The 14621-nt window shown below is 39.2% G+C and overlaps 1 protein-coding gene across 12 annotated transcripts in view; it reads left to right on the top strand.

The window, feature by feature from the left end:
• LOC144212460 (RNA-binding protein Musashi homolog 2) overlaps positions 1 to 14621 on the top strand; it is a 159716-nt gene that overhangs the window by 71518 nt on the left and 73577 nt on the right. For all 12 annotated transcript variants that reach the window (XM_077740339.1, XM_077740338.1, XM_077740349.1 and 9 more), the window contains one exon: positions 13694 to 13742. In XM_077740339.1, the coding sequence (XP_077596465.1) occupies positions 13694 to 13742 (49 nt within the window). The remainder of the gene's footprint in view (positions 1 to 13693; positions 13743 to 14621) is intronic.

Consider the following 14621-nt stretch of genomic DNA (forward strand, 5'->3'; position numbering starts at 1 on the left):
CCAGCCAATAAATAGATTGATTAGAATTAGATTGGGATCCAGTTAAAGCAGCATCAATTTTGTGGATCAGGTTTCAACGTTTGGCTTTTGTTAACCGATCTGGTCCTTCTCTGGTCGTCGACGGCAACCGTAGAGTTACTTATTGACCATCACCAAAGTCTATATTACCTTTTCAAGTCTCCGCTTTCATTGTTTCCGTCCGAATATTTCACATCTGAGATGGCGGTTTGGGGGTAACTCGGATCACAGAGATGGACGCCATATTTTTTTTCTTCTATGCATGATACAAGGCTGGCATGAGCTGAGGATTTCCTCTCCTTTTTGTTGTGTACGCCGTTTGTGGAATAGCAGATCAAAGCTTCTCCAGGCGCGCCTCGCATAACATCATTTACACATCTTTGAAATGTACAATCGAGGGAGAAAAAAAAGACGATGGGAGCTCTCTCTCTCTCCTCCGCTGCCGCCATTCATGAATGGAGAACTTTGACCTTAGACAAAGGTGAGATAGGGAACGGGGGGAAATGGTCCCGTAGATGATTTGAGCGCTCATTAATTCTATTTCTACTTTGTGGATTGGCCCTTTTTTTTTTTGCTTTCTTCTTTTCACATGAGAAAGCTATTCATTATGGGATCCAGGTTTGATGATAGCACGATTGTTAATAGCCAGTCCGAAATACCACTCATGAAATATGTATCTGTGGAAATGAAGCGCACGTTCAAATGGCGGTTTCGTGTCGTGGTCTCGCACTGTTGTCGCTCCGGGACAAACTTGTGTTGATGGTTTTCTTCGTGTTGTTTTCCGTGTCCATTTTTTGGTCAAATAAAAAGCGAATCGCCCTTGAGCTTCTTTTTTTTGCAGTTAGGGACAAGGGTTCAAATTTCACATTGCATTTTGACAGGTAGTATTTTTCAAAAGCATACTTGGCAACTTCCCTGTATTTTATGCATTTTTTGGATCATTTCAAATGATGTATGTCGTTTATACCGTTTTTTAAGTGATTTTTTTGTAAAACTGATCTCGTTTTCACTTTGTGGTCATGGTTAAAAAATAGAAAAATGAATAGTAAGTGCATGTTCTAGTTTGAAAAACTTAATAATTTGCCTATTTATTTAATTAGGAGGTAAATCAGGCATTGTTCCAATACTCCTGTTTTAGTGTATTACATTTTTTGGTGGATATAAAAAGGGCAAAAATGTGTTCCAAGCAGATGAAACCAAGGTAGAACTTTTCTGGCTCGACTATTTTTGGCATAATAATAGACAAAAGTGATCACCAGAAAAAAAAATGGTGGCTGCATCTTGCTTTGAGGCATTTTTTTTCTACTAAAGCGGCCATTTGGACCTTATTCAAGGTCAAGGAAGGCAAACACTGCAATCATTAATTTTAGCCCGCAATGTCAGGCTTGTGTAAAAATGCCAGAAAATATGCGGAAAAATGTAAGGTAGAAAAATCCCGTTTCCACATCGCTGCCTGTTCTCCTCGCTCAAACGAATTGGACGTTTAACTGCTTTAGATCAATGTTTTTTTGTCTTTCATATTGGCGCTTCAGCCCCATGACTGGCTTGTCACGTAATAAAGAAACGAGCGCTCCTTCTCCACGATGGCAAGATGACACATTGAAATGTTTCCAAAGCTGTGATTAGCCGACATTTATCAAGAGTTCTCAGAACAAAAGCTATTTCGGGGCAAAAAGATAAATCTGTGCTATGTATTTATCGCTTCTCTTTCAATTCGTACTATTGTGGCGCTCGTTCAAGGGCGGAGCTTAAGTGGTGTTTTTATATTATTTCGAGGAATTGATGGCAATGGATTTTCCAACCTTTTAATCAAATTTTGTGCAGTTAAGGCTGATTTAGGAATATTCAGCTGTTATTTTGTTTTAAATACATTGATAGTCCCTTTTAAATAGAAAATAGCATATAATGTATACAAGATGTATCTATTTTTGTTATTATTTTGTGCAGTATAAGGAAAATAGAACCCTTAGATTTAGTGGTTTATTGACTAACTTGACACATATTCAGTGAGGTGATCTGATGTTATTTATCTAATTAAAATATCTTTTTAAAAATAATTGACATCAATATAAGAAAAGCATTGAATTTAAGATTAAGGACGTTATAATGATAAGAAAGCTCTTTATTTCCAATGACTATTTTCTTTAACTGTTCTTTTGTTTACAGCAAATCTAGTTTTTGAATATACAGATATAGACTGCTGTGTCCTGACACAAATTAGTACAAAAATATCTTTGTGTTGAATGCAGATTAGTCACGAGTGTGAAAGTGTTGAAGTATTCTTTCAAGTTGAAACAGCAGGAAAATGTTAAGCAAGAATTCTGCCACCCCGTTGCAATTGAACAGCTGCAACTGGCTTGCTTGGAGAATGCCAAGATGCCAAGTCATAATGTCTGAAAATCAGCTCTCCCAGCCAACTCAAATTGTGCTTGGAAAGAAACGCGCACTACCCTTGCCAACAAACTGTTTTGGCCGCTTAGATTCTTCCAAGACTGAAAAGAAATCGCAATTGTAATCGACACATAGAACATTAATCACCGTCAACGTCGCTCAGATCGAAAAGGCGTCGTTAGCCCAGTGGTCGGGAACCTTTTTGACAGAGAGAGAGCCATAAACAAATCATATTTTCAAATGTTATTCATTGAGAGCCATACTGAGAATTAAGTAGAAGTAAAAATACATGAACATTTGAGCATTTATTATTCATTTCACCTATTTTAAGGTACAGAAAGTCTGAATTCTTTGGACATTTCAACCTATGGCTAAACTGTGAGGTAAAAATATAATTTTTCTTCATTAGACTATTTTGTATGCATCCTCTCATTGATACTCATTGATTAGTAACAGTGAAATAATGTTCTCAAAAGAATTCAGACTTTTTTTAACTTTCAAAGTAGTGAAATAATTAATAAATGCACACATTTTCATGCATTTTGACTTTTAAATTCTTAGTATGACTCTCAAGGAATATAATATTTGAAAATATCAATTGTTTATGGCTCTCTTTGTCAAAAAAGGTTCCCGACCCCTTGGCTTCGTCCAATGAACACGGTTATTTTCCATGATCAAATATCTTTAGTTTGCATGCATGTATACACTCACTCACACACACACTTCCATTTTTTTTTTGTGCAATTCACGTGTGTGCACGCTTCCCGGAGGGGAAACAGGCTGTGTGGGGTGTTATCTGCTTCTGCAGAGGGTGACAGCTAATCACCAGCCCTGACAAACACCAGGCAGAGAGAAGAGGAGAGAGGAGAGAGAGAGGAGGGAGGAGAGATGACAAACCAGAGCGAGAAAGGGGGAGCGAGAGGGATGAGAGGGGGAGATGGCATTGGGAAGGGCGATTGACATTCGAATTCCAGGGAGTCACCGCAGAGTGCTTGCTATCCTGTCATCGCGGCGTCCGCCAAAACTTTGAATCCTCCGACCGCGGGGTCTCCGTTTTTTCCACGACGACTAATAAACCCCTATCATTTCCGCGGCCTCACCCTTAGACGTAAAGCCGCGGCGACGACCTGAATAAATCTTTGCGTTTGCCAAGTCTGTCAGCGCCCGCTTTGATCTGCCGGTGAATTCTGCCGTCTCTCAACCCGGGATAATGGCGGGGTAGCGGCTCCGGGAAGACGCCTTATGGGGTGTTACCTTGTCAGGTGAACTCTTTTGTACCCAATGTGCCTTGCAGATGGGCTACATTGCCGTTGACGTTGAGATCAGCGGCTCGGAAAAATGACTGGCACTGATGTAAGATGGAGGCGGGAAGGCAATTTTTGGGAGCACTGCGGGCGCTGGGTGTCACTTTAGAGTGTGGTGTATTCAGATTATTGACGATAACTAAGCAGTTGGTGATCAAATGGAACAGGTTTTTTGATAGGTGGTTATCTTTTAGGGATGTGGTCGACCCAGAAATGTGTTGAGGTACTTGTAGGAAATTTTGTTGGATTTATTTTGGTTTTGTTTGTATTGAAAAGGGAGGAAAAATATTTATCCTCATTTTGTCAATTGAAAAAATACAGTATAATAATGTATACTGTATTTTTAGGACTATAAGGCGTACTTAAAAGTCTTACATTTTCTCTAAAGGGTGCCTTATAATCCAGTGTGCATTATATATGAAAAAAAGTGTCATTCATTGAGGGTGCGCATTATAGTCGTGAAAATACGGTAAAATAATTAGGCTATTGGCTTTGCTCATAGGAAGATTTGTCTGTATTTAAAAAATAAAACTAAACATTTTGCATGGAACCAAAGAGCAAAATATTTTTTCTTAATGAAGTATTATCCAACACAGTTGCATAGTCACGTCATATTTATGCTCCTGTTCATTTTTTCCTTCCTATATGCATATTTCCAGGAAAACATGTCCAACCCGAAGCAACTTAAACGTAACAAACGTGATTGTTTGATGGGTCAAAAATAATCAGTGACCGACATAAAAGTATAGGATGACAACCCCATTCTCCAGAATCAGTAATTCATTGACAGTACTTATGGTGATGTACTCTGTGGTAAAATCGTTAAATATGCGCTTAATGGACATTAACAACTGCTCAGTTTGATTAACAATAGGCAGACAGAGTTCTCCGTGGTCTGATGTGTGGCGGTCTATGGGCTTCTGGTCTCCATATGGTTCCCGGGCTCCCTCCCAGGGTTTTTTGTGTGTGTCGGTGGGTGGCATTATTGGTACCAACTGGCGTCTGTCTGGGTAGCCTTGATGGGTGTCACGCGGGGGGCCTCCACGTGGAGAGACCCTCATCTGCTCACGGCGTCACACCTCTCACCACTTTGCTCTCTCTATCTGACCCTGTCAGCGAGGCGCCGAGTGACGCGTTGGCGGAGAGCGAAATAGCGGCGGCGGCGGCGGCGGCGAGCGAAAGAGCATTTGGCGGATCTCTTCAGACGCAGACGCCGCTCAAATCCTTTCTAAATAAAATCAAAGATAACTGTCAGATGCGTTTACCGCGCACGCCGCTCGAGTGCATGCAAATGGCGCCATCAGTGAGCCAGTCACAGAGGGGCCAACGCCATTCCGGAATTCAACTTGTCATTTATTTCTTCAAGCTTAAGTGCCAGCCTCGTGTTTAACCAACGCCGCCAATTCTACAATGTACAAGTGCGTGACTGGATGTTTGGTCGCCGGTCTTTTGGTCGCCGGTCAAATGGTGACAGACAGTTTACTGTTTAATATCTAAGTACTGTTTAATATCTAAGTACTGTTTAATATCTAAGTACTATTTAATATCTAAGTACTGTTTAATATCTAAGTACTGTTTAATATCTCAGTACTGTTTAATATCTCAGTACTGTTTCATATCCAAGTACTGTTTCATATTTAAGTGCATTTGACCAAAAGACCGGCGACCAAACGTCCGAGCACCGTACAAGAGGGATGTGATGGCATGGTAGCCCACCCCAGTGTTACCCGGTGAGGTTGGACATAGATATTTTGTGATGGAATACTAGTATATCTTCCCCGCAGATGGTTTTGTGGTGCTTTGGTACGGCGGCGTATGATCTTGGTGCGAGTGTATGCAAATCTACATCTGTGTACTTGCTTACTGTTGGGCGCTAATGACGCTTGGCATTTGGCCGCTATCAGTAGATTGTTAATTAGTATTGAGAGCTTTGGGTGAGAGGCACAGATTCTCTTCTAGCTCCAAAACAGATGTGAGTTTGATCCCATAACCCCGCATGTATATTCTGTGGGTTTTTTGAGGGATGGTGAATTGAATTCATGTGAAATTTTGCACCAATCTATTCATACTGCATTCATGATTATGATGTAACTAGGTGATATAGTTTGTTTTATTTTTTTGTTGCAAATTTACAGTGATTACCCCAGTTTATTTGAAATGAGAGGTTTGGTAGTTATCATTTGGTTCACCATAAGACTCAAATCTGCACATATTCCTGATTTATTGGTTATTAGACATAAAGTATGAGCTTGTATATCTACTACTATATCGCTATTGCAGTCATTTTATTCTTTTTTAGTCCCCATAATCTACATTTTTGACCTTCTGAATTTTTAAATGCAAAGATAATAATAATGAAGTCTAATTTATATGATATCCAGTATAGTTTTTTCTTGTTGTCTTAACTCAAGCCATTTTAGAGCAAAGTTGTGCTATTCATTTAAATATCCCTATTAATAAATTTCCTTTGTGACTACCTTCGAAAAAGAAATACAATTAAAGGGATTTCCATATATTCAAAGTCAACCTTTAACAAATCTCTACAAACTCTGCAACACGGCGTTAAAAATCATCCTTTTACACTCTCTAATGTCATATCCTTTGTCCATTGGGTTAATTGTGGGCTAGATGTGGTCCGGCTGACCTTTTTAGTATTTTTATTTCCTCCGACCGTATGTTTTTTGCCAAGTGACGATATTCGGGGCCGATTAGTCGGAGTTGTGCGGATAACACGTGGGTAGACACCCGATTACTAAACACAATGTATTGGCTCCCAGAATGGTGCCGCCATTGTTCTGCTTTTCTAACACTAGGAAAGGAGCATCAGTCAAGTATATTAGCTGGATCCTATTACTGTCACCAGATTGCCTCTCTGAGCCATCTTAAAGAGCCCCCAGACAAAACTTCCTGTCATGTTAATCCGAGCTTTAATAAATAGAGGGATGTGTAACCCTATTCAAATGGGGCCTCCCATGTTTGCACTGACAAAGAAAGACAGGCTATCGCCAAAGAACAGATGAAAGTCTTTTGCATGGCAAAGTTTTCTATCAACGCTCATTCTCTTCAAATCTTGGGAGAAATGACAAATTGTCAGAATGTCCTTCAACTTTACGGATAATCTAAGATATTATTAGCACCAGTGGCCATTGTGCGGCAAGTCGATTGTCAAACGGCGGATTATTTGACGTAATTCTTATAAACCTGGCGCTTTGGCGAATAACGTTTAGTCGTCTTCAGAGAATGGTAGCTTCCATTTTTTCTTTTTTTTTGATGGTACGGTGAATAACTCGTGGATTGCGCTTTGAACTTGTCGGGAAGTGAAATAAATAAAGCACAATACATGGCATTTCTGTTCTCGAGTAGGCTCGAAGTGAGCAACGGATTCAAGGCCATGTTTTGATTCATGATGTTCAAACCTGAATGGATTGAATGCGCTTTTCCAGGCTAGTTTTGAGCTAATTGTTCCTTTCTGTGGAAGAAAATATCCTTTTTTTAAATCCTTGTTTAACTATCTCAGCTCTTATACAGTGATTACAATTTTCTAGAATCGATGAATCGATCTGTTGGGCATTATGTACGTCTCTTTTAGTTACTAAAGGGAGTTGGATAGGTATGAATGGATGGTGAATTGTCATTGGCTTGTATAAAGAGTAATTAAGTTTATTCATTTGTCCATTTTTTTATACTGCTGCTATTGAAAAACACTTTGGGACAAATGAAGTCGAGTTAATGCATGTTTTTGGAATGTGGAGCTGGAGGAAAGCCAGTTTAACACATTTGCCGGATTCGAACCCAGAACCATAAGAGAAAAAGCACTTAATAATTGAGTAAAATGGCTTTTTTGGTCCATAATAGATGACCAAATTCTCTTCTGACTATTTGCCTTTGTGGTGAAGCTCATTTGGCTATTTATTGCTTTTGCTAAATTGTATTTTCATTTCTTTTTTCTTACTTATTGTCTCTTTTGACCCTTTTTTTTTGCACCCTCCTTATTTCTCCCTGTAGCTATTTTCCCATTAACAAAGAGGAGTGAAAAGGTGCATCATTTTTGTCAAATCTTTTGTGTTGTGCACATGAATGTGAGGGTTGCACAAAAGAAAAATCAGATTGGCTTTCGCGGGAAGGGGAGGAAGAAAATCATTTTAAATAGGTCCTCTGTGTTAAACTGTTTGCTCTGGGGCTTAAGGATTGCTCACCTCTCCAAATACTATTTTAGCTTGAAAGCAAAATATTTCCCCGGCTGAGCTTTCACACGGGAGCACCAGGGAAAGCCCCGGTAACCGCCCGGCAACCGCATGACTCGCGGGCATACTATATACTACTCTCTTCTGACATCAAGAGAGGGGCAGAGAGTCAAAAGGGGGGGGTGGGCTATTAATAAAATGACTCCTTAATGGCCACTTCTTTGAGCTTGGCAAAGGAAGACAAGGAAATTGATGGACGAGGCCAAGGCCCGCATCCTTGAGCATATGAAGTTCAAGTACGTAGAAGAGGATTGGATAAGGGGGAAGTCTCACGTGGGACCACAATGCAGACCGATATGAGGCCGGATTGTCAGTCATTTTTAGAAAAATATGTAAAAAAAATAATAATATGTATTATATATTATTTTTTTATTAAATATCCGAGGTAGTACTTTCATATATAATCCGAATGCTTTTAATAAATGATTTTACTGTCATTTATACCATTATAATGAGATTTAAAGCTTCAAGTGCACAAATAACAACAATAAACCAAAAGGCAACTAAATAGTAGATAAATAATAACTAATAAATAAAGTATAAATAAATAAACATAGGTAAAATAACTTAAATAGGTATGGAAGTGCAGAAATAACAACAACAAACAAATGAACAGATAAATAGACAATAAATAGTCATAATAAATGAATGATCAATATTTAAAAACTATAAATAAATGATTAAAAAATAAGTAATGAATAAATAAGTGTCTATTCCTTTGTTTCTAACTAATTCAGCCTATACAAAATATAAACATAGCACATATGAAAACAACAATGGCAATTCCAACATTATATACCACCATAAAAAACATAATAATAAAAGACAATCCCCTGGGGAATAAGAATAGATATTTCAATACGCAATTGGGATTACTTAAGTGCTAGAGCACCCATAACATAGGAAAACAGATTATTTTTTTCCCAACTGTTTTGTTTTTATTTTCTGAAGGGTTTCTTCTAATGAAATAATGTTGGAGCCGGACAATAAGTTGTTAAAAAATGGAGAAGTCTCCTGAGGGCATCTTCCCTTTCATAACATTTCTTTGATAGCAGTGTAGTGGCAAATGTGCCCTCAGCGTGACTGCCTTTTTAATTGTGCATTTGCTGGTCTGTGAGCCGCTGGAATCTGCAGAAGCTCTCCGCCAGAACATCACTTTGTATCACCATAGCGACCTCCTCGTATGCAGAACAGCAAAGCTCATAAATATGGAGCGCTGACACATTTGAGAAATCGCCTTCCGCCACTGTTTCTCTCAAGCTATTTTGTTAATGTCAACATGAGAGAAACTTGTTGATGTTTAGCCTTCGCTCTATAGAATTCATAATTATGCAATCTAGCAAAGGTTTTGTTTGGGTTCTTTTTTTAATGGGAGATAATATGTAGCCCATACATCCACAAAACATGCTTAAAAATCCTATTCCGCCTGACATAGTCATATTTTTTATTCCTGAATGACAATATTTATCTCTCCAGCTTCTTTGTCATGTGACCAATACGAACGCTAGCCCCGCCCCCGACATTATAGGTTTCTTCTCGTAAAGAACAACTTAAAACCTTGTTATAATTCCCCCCGTTGTTGCCAGAGTTGCTATCATTTCTCTTTTAATTATGATTACTGAAATACAATATAAAATGGCCTCCTCTGCAAAAGGGATCGTTGATGAAGGGGCAATTGTCGCTGAGTTTTCTCTTTGACCGTGACCCTTATTTTTCATAAGTATCTTAATGATGTGATGCTTCATTGAGCACTTTAGGGAGTTTTATTTTTCGACATTCTGTTGATTGGCTGTGATGGTGAACACAGACGCCCCACAGATTCTTTGGACTGCTATTTATTCCTTGTTTGTTTTTAGACGGTCATTAGGCAAAGAAATGGCAACTTTTTGGAAGTCACGAAGTAGAAAATAGTCTTTATTTGATATGTATTTACATTGTCAGGTATTGTCATATTTTTTTAGGCTGGTTCTGCCAAATTGTGGTAATTTTTTGAGTCAGTTAATGATAGAAACCATACTTTCTATGCAGTAAATGTCACTGAAAGTTCCACTTGGGTGGTTCCGACCTGACTTTATTTGTCATCAGATATGGTGTGTAGGGGTTTCACCCCAAATTGTACAATCTGCTAGTTTTTCCCGTCACGATCTGAATATGAATGCACAGTTGACGTTTATGGAAATCACTGTCATAATTCATTTCCAGAGCTTTTAAATCTGTGGCTGTCACTTGGCAGGTCTGCTGTTTTCCCATCCAAACATAGCACATTAGCCCATATTGATGCCTTTGTCCTTTGATACATAATTCATCACTCGTGGACCTTTGCTTCTTTTCTTTTTTTTCTACAATCATTGCGTATTTGTCCTATGTTATGGATTAGTGTCTGTGAGAAAATCATTTGTAATTAACTTTTGTTTTTTTTTGCTACTATGTACTCTATCAATATTTAGGATTTTGTAAAATTGTGAGTTAGTAGAAGTAAACCAACCAGTGAGGCAAATAGCTGGGAATGATGGTAAAGAAATACATTAAGGCTTAAAAATGTGTCAGATTTCAGCATAACATGGTTTTAAAGTTCCTATGAATCTAAATTTAACTGATTTGGAACAATATGTGGCCAAAAGGGTTCCCCTTGTGTTTATACTTTATTAGACTCAATTGAAAACACCATTTTTCCTCAAATTATGATTCTAGAATTCAATTTTCATGCTAAATTTGAATTACGACTACTACTACACTTCATGTAACTGCTGTATTTTCTCATGGTAACACCACCCAGCTTCGGTTTAAAAAAAAAAAAAGAATTTCCCAGCCTTCCTCACCCTCATGTTCAATTCTAAGTCAAGTTTCCCCGCCTCTATCTTCCGTTTTCGCTCTTGTTTGTACTTGATATTTTCCTCCCTTTTAGTTAAAGGGCTATTTACCCCGATGGCCTCCTCGATTGCCACGCAGCACTCTCCAATTTTTAAGTGGTCACGGCTGGTTCCAGTGCATATACCAAGGCCAAATAGACTTTTGCTCTTTTCTTCATTGTGACAAAAGGCCAGCCACTTCGCTGGAGTTCCCTTTCCCCTTTTTACATAGTGATAAGACATCCATTATCCTTTGAACCTTTCTTTTCACCCAGCCAGGAGTAAAGGAGAGCGTGAAAGAAGGAGGAGGACGGAGAAAGATTTCCTCCCCGAGGTGAGGCCGGCCGAGCCTCACCTCTGCGTGGCGGGTCTTTTTTTTCCCTTTTTTTTTGTGAGCAGTGAAGAGGTCCTTAACCTTCTATCAGATGGAGGCACACAGTTGTGTTCTGCTTGAATAAGTACATTGAAAAGCCCTCAAGCAGAGGAGATGCTTCTATAGAGTCTGCCGCCCTCGCCGGAGCTAGCCGGAGCGAGGCGACGTAGCGCCGACACCCGCTAGAGTGCGACCCCCGCGTCCCCTGTTAAAATGCCCATCAGTACTCTCGCTATGAATCAGTGTTTCTTGGCTGACAGGATGCTTCGCTTCAAATGATGTCAGAGCATCATGCATTGGGTATAATACACTTCCTATAACAGATCTGCCCTCCTCGCTTTTTTTGCCTCCGGCTCAAAGATGCTTTCAGTATGTAGTATGGTGTCGTTTTCATGGTAGATGAAGAAGAAGAAGAATGGCGCCTGCTGGTTGATGGTTGCGCGAATCGAGCAGACGGTGGGATTGCGGCCAAACCATAAATGAGGTCATAAATTGCGGAGGGTTTTTATGCGGTGTAGATCAATCCGTCGTGTATATATTTGCACTTTATATCGGCGATGACTTTTAAAATAGCATTACATTGTTTAATGTAGGGTCTATTTTACACCTTACATTGTGTCTGGTGTTAAGGACTGAGAAATATATATGTCATATTTTCTCACATTTCATTTAATGACACTTTAGTTCGACTAATGCTTTTTTCTTTATTGGGCTTTAAGACTGGCAGTCGAAATCTGATTTTGTGGCAATCCAGATTGAAGCTGGGTTTATTTTTTATAGTCTGAACAGTCACAGAGTACAGAAATCTGAATGTAGATGAGATGATTGATTCTAATTGTTAGTAACGTCACTTTGTTCTGGATATCTTCATATATTAGTGTGGACCAGGTCCGATTTGGACACTTAAAACTAGTGTGAACAGTCTTACCAACGTGAATTTAAGAAGCAAACCGATTTGAATCAGATACAGCTACAGTCTGAAACTTAATCTAACCCCTGCATCGACTAAAATTGGATGTAGATGTGATTTTCTGTCGACAATGCCACCGGCATTGTGACAAGAGACAAAAAAAACAACTGCATTATCTGGAGATTCTTGTTTTTCTAGAGTTGCTTACAAAAGCCTAAAGAATTGCATGCGATTGGTGAGCTGTAGAGAAAATAAGCAGGTTTCCTTCCACACGCGGCGTGCCAACGTCTTGTTTGCCGCCCGGCAACGTCAACATCTGTGCCAAACGTTGTGAGCGAGAGTGTGGCGGCGGCGTGGCGGCAGCGGCGTGCCAGCCAGCGTCTGCCGAGCTGCCAGAGACTACTTTTTATCCAATCAGACAGTTCTGCTTGAGTGAGACCCCTATTCTTGTCTGTTGCCATCTTTTCCCAAAGCTTTTCCAGCCTCCCATGAAAAGCACAGACCCGCACGTTGGCGTTTTCCCGGCACGCCATCAAGCTTTTTGGAGGTCGTACATTGGTTGTTACGTTTACCTAAAAACCAGAGCGTCCGTCCTTTTTTTTTTATATTCCCCCAAAGACGAAATTATGAAGTGAATGAGCATGCCTGGCTCTGTTTTTTTTTAAAGTAGTTCTTGAAAGAAAAAAAATGAAAATAAAACAATCCCAGGTTGTCTGTGGAAAGGAGAGACGCACGCGTGAAGGAAAAATGCAGGCTGCCTATCTGTGTGTGGCTTTATTGGACATGATGAGGGATGATATTATGGTGGATGCTCCTGCTGCCGCCGCGCTGCTCAAATGAGGATGGATGGCCATTTATCTCACTTTGGCTTAGTGTAATGCATTTATCCGTCTCCTTTCCCAAGAATGGACAATGGTGTTCGCCAAACAAATTGTCCAAAACCGCTCTCTATTTTCCTCCGTGCTTGTCCTTATTGTCATTTGCTAGGACTTTTTTTTGACTGGACTGTTTTAGATGCATGATCAGAAAAAAGGGAAATGCTGTCTTTAAAACAACGACTTCAGGTCATGAACATTTGAAAAAATTAAAAAAGAACAGTAGTTTTGACGTGTTACTGTTTGTAATGTCTATATATGTGTATGTATATGCATATATATATATATATATATATATATATATATATATATATATATATATATATATATATATATATATATATATATATATATATATATATATATATATATATATATATATATATATATATATATATATATATATATATGTATATGTACGTGTATGTATGTGTCGTGTATTTATTTATTAACTTACTTATTACCTATCTATTTATGTCAAAAATGTATTCTGTATTCTCACCCTCTTGCTACTATGACAACAAAATGTCCCAAATACGGGTTAAAAAAAGTTATCCAATCCAATCCAATAATACAGAAACTAAGTAAATAGAAGTGAAGTTATTTCCCGACCCTAAGCGTCCAATCTCTTCTGATTGGTGGCCTTTCAACGATGATCATTTAATGCCTAAATCAAAAAGATGAAGTTGACACAAGACACTAAAAATGTCCCTCTTTTCTCTCTTCCAGGTTGACGATGCACTACTTATGTTCGATAAGGCTACGAACCGACATCGAGGTAAGTGCACTGCAAACTGAGCTTTTTCTTTTTTTAAAATGCCCATTTTCTGTCCTTTCCTTTTGGCGATAACACCAAAGCGTTCTTTATCACGTGATATTAGCTGTCAAATTGATCAATAAGATGCCACAAATGTTGTCCCGTCTGCTTGCATGTGCGTGCCGTAGTGTTTGCGTGTTATACAGATGTGCTTAAAGGCTAGAAGATTGGACGATGGTGGTGGCTGCTGTGCAGTCAGATAACAGTGTCAGATAACGCCTTGGAGAAGCAGTCACTTTATCGCACGCTCATCGGAGTCTTATCTTTCGATGAGAGAGCATCTCTCTCTCTCTCTTTCTCTTATTCGCCATTTCTCTCTCTCTCTTTCAAGCAGAGGACTTTCCAAAGACAGGTTTCCTTCTCGTGCCGTAAGCCAGCACTGTGTGTTTAAGCCAAAACGGCACACTCAAAGGCAGGATTTAACCACTGGTTACCACACATAGGGCTGCCATTTATCTGGGCTGTTTCTATTGGTTGGAAAAGAACATGAAAGTAACAGAAATGTCTGCTTCTTTTGCTGTGTGTGTGCGTGTTTGTGTGTGCTTTTTTTTTGTGTGTGTGTGTGTCTCTTGGTGTCCTTTGCTTTCTGTCTCCATTATTGCATCTGAGAGTAGTCAACAGGCAGTGACAGGTATTTCCACAAGAGAAGGATGCAGGCTTTTCTGTCACATCAGTCAGATTTCTCGTTAGTTCTTTGGCGGGATATTTGGGGGGAATCTTTTGAGGTCAGAGGATTCTTTTTTTGAGTCTTTTTGGGGTTGTTTAAAGTGTACATTGAGCATGAGTGCCTGATTCAGTTGGCTGGATTTTTGTTTTGAGTTCGAGTTTGTCCATTTTTGA

Source organism: Stigmatopora nigra, chromosome 19, assembly GCF_051989575.1.
Source record: "Stigmatopora nigra isolate UIUO_SnigA chromosome 19, RoL_Snig_1.1, whole genome shotgun sequence".
Classification (NCBI taxonomy): Eukaryota; Metazoa; Chordata; class Actinopteri; order Syngnathiformes; family Syngnathidae; genus Stigmatopora; species Stigmatopora nigra.